We start from the raw sequence: 3,680 nt of genomic DNA on the forward strand, positions 1-3,680 counted from the left end.
AAGATGGTTTCCAGTCTAAGGAGAAAAGGAAAGGAATGGGAACACAGTGGATGAGCTTATTTTTTTCCAGCAAATATTGTCTCATTGTAGCTTAAATGCATGTGTTATTGTGACCCAGGAGAGTACGTCTAGAAAATATATCTCGCAAAGGGCAGTGTGGTGTTCAGAATTTACAGCGTTTCTGCAGCCCTTCAGATCAGAGAGCTTTGGCTGCTTCCTCATTGTACTACTTCTGTAAATTACAGACCAGAATCGTCATCTGCCCTATGGGATCACAAGCAACTTGTATTTGGAACATCCTCTGAAGATATATAGTGTTCCTGGTACTAAATATTGCTCTCTAATGGAGATTAATAATTACCAGAATATTTTGTAATGGTGAGGCTGCACTGTGGAAATGGACAAATAGAGCTGAATATTTTCTCACTGGTATGAATTGTTTGGGGGTTTTTATGAGTGGGGGACATCTCTCCTGACGCCTGAGTATTGGAAAAACCTTTTGATTCTTGTGTTGAGGACATACCAGCGCGGTTAGCAGCGCGCCCTGTTCTGGTCACAGTTGCTTGGACAATAGTTCTGTGGTACAGCTGCATCTTCATGAGACTTGCCTCGGAATTCTTATAGGTGCTATTTTCTGATGAGTTTTGTATTTCTTCCTGTTTTTAAAACCAGATGTGTTTTGGTTGTTTGGCTTTGGGTTTTTTTATGGCAGGTGTTCCGATCACAGCTCAGTATTTCTTCGGTCAGTGATCAAGATGCCTACAAGGCAGGATTACAGCCGGTGAGCCAGTGGAAAGCCTACGGCCTCAGTGGGTATCCGGGTAGGTACTTCTGATTTCAAGAAAAATTAAACATAACCTCGTTGCTTTGAATTCAGGCATCTTCCATCTTATCCTCCTTGCCCTGCTTGAGAAAAATATTTTGGTTTGCCTAACCGTAATTTACTGTTATTTTAAGTGTAGGAGGAAAAACCAGTCAGCTGAAGGGTGGGATGTGGCAATATATATATAAAGGTGAGAACAGAAGAGCCAGTTCAGTCTCTGATCAGCCAGACCATCCCTCGTGAGAATGGATTCCCATTGTCTTTGATAGAGGTTTTTATATTTCTTTAGCATCTACTTCTATTTTTCTCAACAGATACCATGAAAATTAGATAAGTGACTGAAATACAGTTATTTCAGGGCAGAGGTCTGGTGTCTTCTTGCTGGTGTAGAACACTGAATAGGACAAGAACCTCTTGTCCTATTCAAGGTACAGAGTAATTTAATTAAGCAGGTTGTTTCAAAAACTGAAACGGATCTTAGGTTTTCAGGTCACCTGGTAGAATCACAGAAAGATGTGAGGTTGGAAGGGACCTCAGGAGGTCTAGTTCAGCTTCCTGCATAAAGCAGGGTAAAGCTGAAAGATCAGGTCGCTCAGGCCTTTGTATGGGTGAGTTTTGGAAACCTCCAAGGATAGAGATTACACACCTGCTCTGGGCAGCTGTTCCAGTGTTGGGTCACTCTTGTGATTTTTTTTTTTTTAACCTTATATCTGATCAGAATTTGCCTTGCAGTAATTTGGGACCTCATAATCTTGCTATGCAGCTCCGAGGAGATTCTATCTCCACCTTTTCTCTGATGCCCCTTTAGGTAGCTCTTATTAACATAGGCCAATGTGTAATCAGCCTTTATTGCCTCAAGGGTACACTGCTGACTTGTGCTCCATTTGTCCTCCAAGACCCCCTGATTCTTTGAATTAGAGCTCTTCCCTGGTCCTCAGGCCATGCTCTTGCATGGGGTTATTCTGCCCCAGGTGCAGAATTATCACTGTTGAACTTCCTGAGGTTCTTGTGGACCCATTTCTTCCGTTTGTCAAGGTCCCTTTCAGTGGCAGCAGCAGCCTTCAGCATATCCGCTGCTGCCCCAATGTAGTGTTTTCCGTAAGTGTGATGAAGCTGAATGCTCCATTGTCCAGGTTGTTGATGTAGATGTAGTTATCAGTATTGGCCCCGGTATCAACCTGATGAACATATCTCATGAAAGCCACTGGTGAGACTTTGAACCATCAAATCACTACTCTTTAAGCCTGGTGGCCCAGCCAGCTTTTTGCTCACCCTTTTGGTTTACCCATGAAGTCTGTGAGCCTCCACTTTGGCTCCAGTGATGCTGCAGGAGACTGGAAAACTTTGATAAAGCCAAGGTAAAGAACAACCCTTGTTCTCCCCTCGTCTGGGCATCTCACTGTCTAATCAGGCAGTAAGGCTGATTAGACAAAATTTGCCATCAGTGAATCCATGCTGGCTGTTCCCAATGAGTCTGGAAATGGCTATCACGAAAGGTTGCTCCATAATCTTACAAGGGATTTTGGTAAGGCTGTTGAGTTTGTAGTTCCCCGGATTCTCCTTATTTCAGGGATTTTTGGTTTTGATTTTCCTCGTGTTTCTTTTGGTTCATCAGTCAAGTGTTCGTGTGTGTTTCTGTGATGCCAGCCTACCACTTCTGAAACAGAGGCAGCCACGCTAGCCATCCAGTATGGTTAATACACAGTGAAATTAATAACTTCAGGAGAAAGGCTTCCTTCCACCTCTTCTTGCCTCTGTAAATTTTTTTGTTCCACTTATCTGTCATAGCTGCCCGTGCTTGGTCTCACTTGTCAGTTTATGTCTGTCTATATGTCTTTCCTAGCGGTTATGTGGAGGGGATCACAAGTGTCCCACTTAACTGCATTTTTCTTCTGCTTTGACAAAGAAAAGCTTTCACTAAAATGAAATGTAAATACATTAACAAATTCTCAGCCCTGTTCAGAATCAAGTCTTGGGAGGGCAAGAATAATACTTCATCCTTTCCCAGCTACCTTTATCAGGCATCCTAAAGCACTATAAGGTATTTAACCAACTGCCCCAACAGCCCTCTAAAGTAAGTTAAAATTTCTGTGATTTGTCTGTGAGCATATGGAAGTGATCACTCCCCACAGTAAGCAACAAAAAGTAAGACTAAGGAAGCCGGGTGAATTTCTCTTGTGGTGTCCCCAGTTCTGTGATGAGTGGGTGATGCTGTCTTTGTCTTCGTAACTGACACAGATCGGTTTTATGAGGGATTGTTCTTGTTGCTAGACATCTGCATATCTTATCCTTCCTTCGCTGAGGTGGGAGACCACTTTCAGTAGCTATAAATAATTCCTAGTATGCCACAAGATTTTGCTGCAGTAAGAGGATTGCATCTGCTTCCTCAAGGCAGATTTCTTTGCTATAGAGATCCTCAAAGAATTTGTCTTTTGGCCATTCCACTCAGACCAACTCTTTCAATGCCAGGAGGTTCAGTTGTGTTTCCTTCAAAGCTTGTCTGTGGTGGACTTGACTCAGCTCAGGATTGCTACCGATGTGGTTCCAATGTGTGGAAAGTCACTGATTTCTAGCACTATTGGCCCTCCCAGGAAATAGTAGTCTTGAACGTTAGTGTAGAATTTTATAGTAAAACTCTGCAACTCAGAAATTCTTGACATCAGAAGCATAGCAGTAGCCCACATTTTAGTTGCTTCTAGATCTAGTCTAGAATCTAGCTTTAGATCTAGTCTAAATCTAGACTGATCTGGTTTCTTAGGAGTAAGCAATGAAAGGTTTGGAGAGACGTGAGCATGTTCTGAGCTTCTGATACAAGAATCAAAAAATCTGGTTTCTCCTTCTGAGTTCTGTGTGTAAC

The 3,680-nt window shown here is 42.6% G+C and overlaps 1 protein-coding gene across 1 annotated transcript in view; it reads left to right on the forward strand.

The window, feature by feature from the left end:
- Positions 1 to 712: 712 nt before the first annotated feature.
- Positions 713 to 3,680, forward strand: part of ALKBH1 (alkB, alkylation repair homolog 1 (E. coli)) — a gene marked incomplete at its 5' end in the record, with an annotated part of 10,574 nt that continues 7,606 nt past the window's right edge. The window contains one exon of the mRNA XM_010145362.1: positions 713 to 821. Within this exon, the coding sequence (XP_010143664.1) occupies positions 713 to 821 (109 nt within the window). The remainder of the gene's footprint in view (positions 822 to 3,680) is intronic.

The sequence above is a fragment of the Buceros rhinoceros genome, unplaced genomic scaffold (genome assembly GCF_000710305.1).
Source record: "Buceros rhinoceros silvestris isolate BGI_N320 unplaced genomic scaffold, ASM71030v1 scaffold12361, whole genome shotgun sequence".
Taxonomy (NCBI): domain Eukaryota; kingdom Metazoa; phylum Chordata; class Aves; order Bucerotiformes; family Bucerotidae; genus Buceros; species Buceros rhinoceros.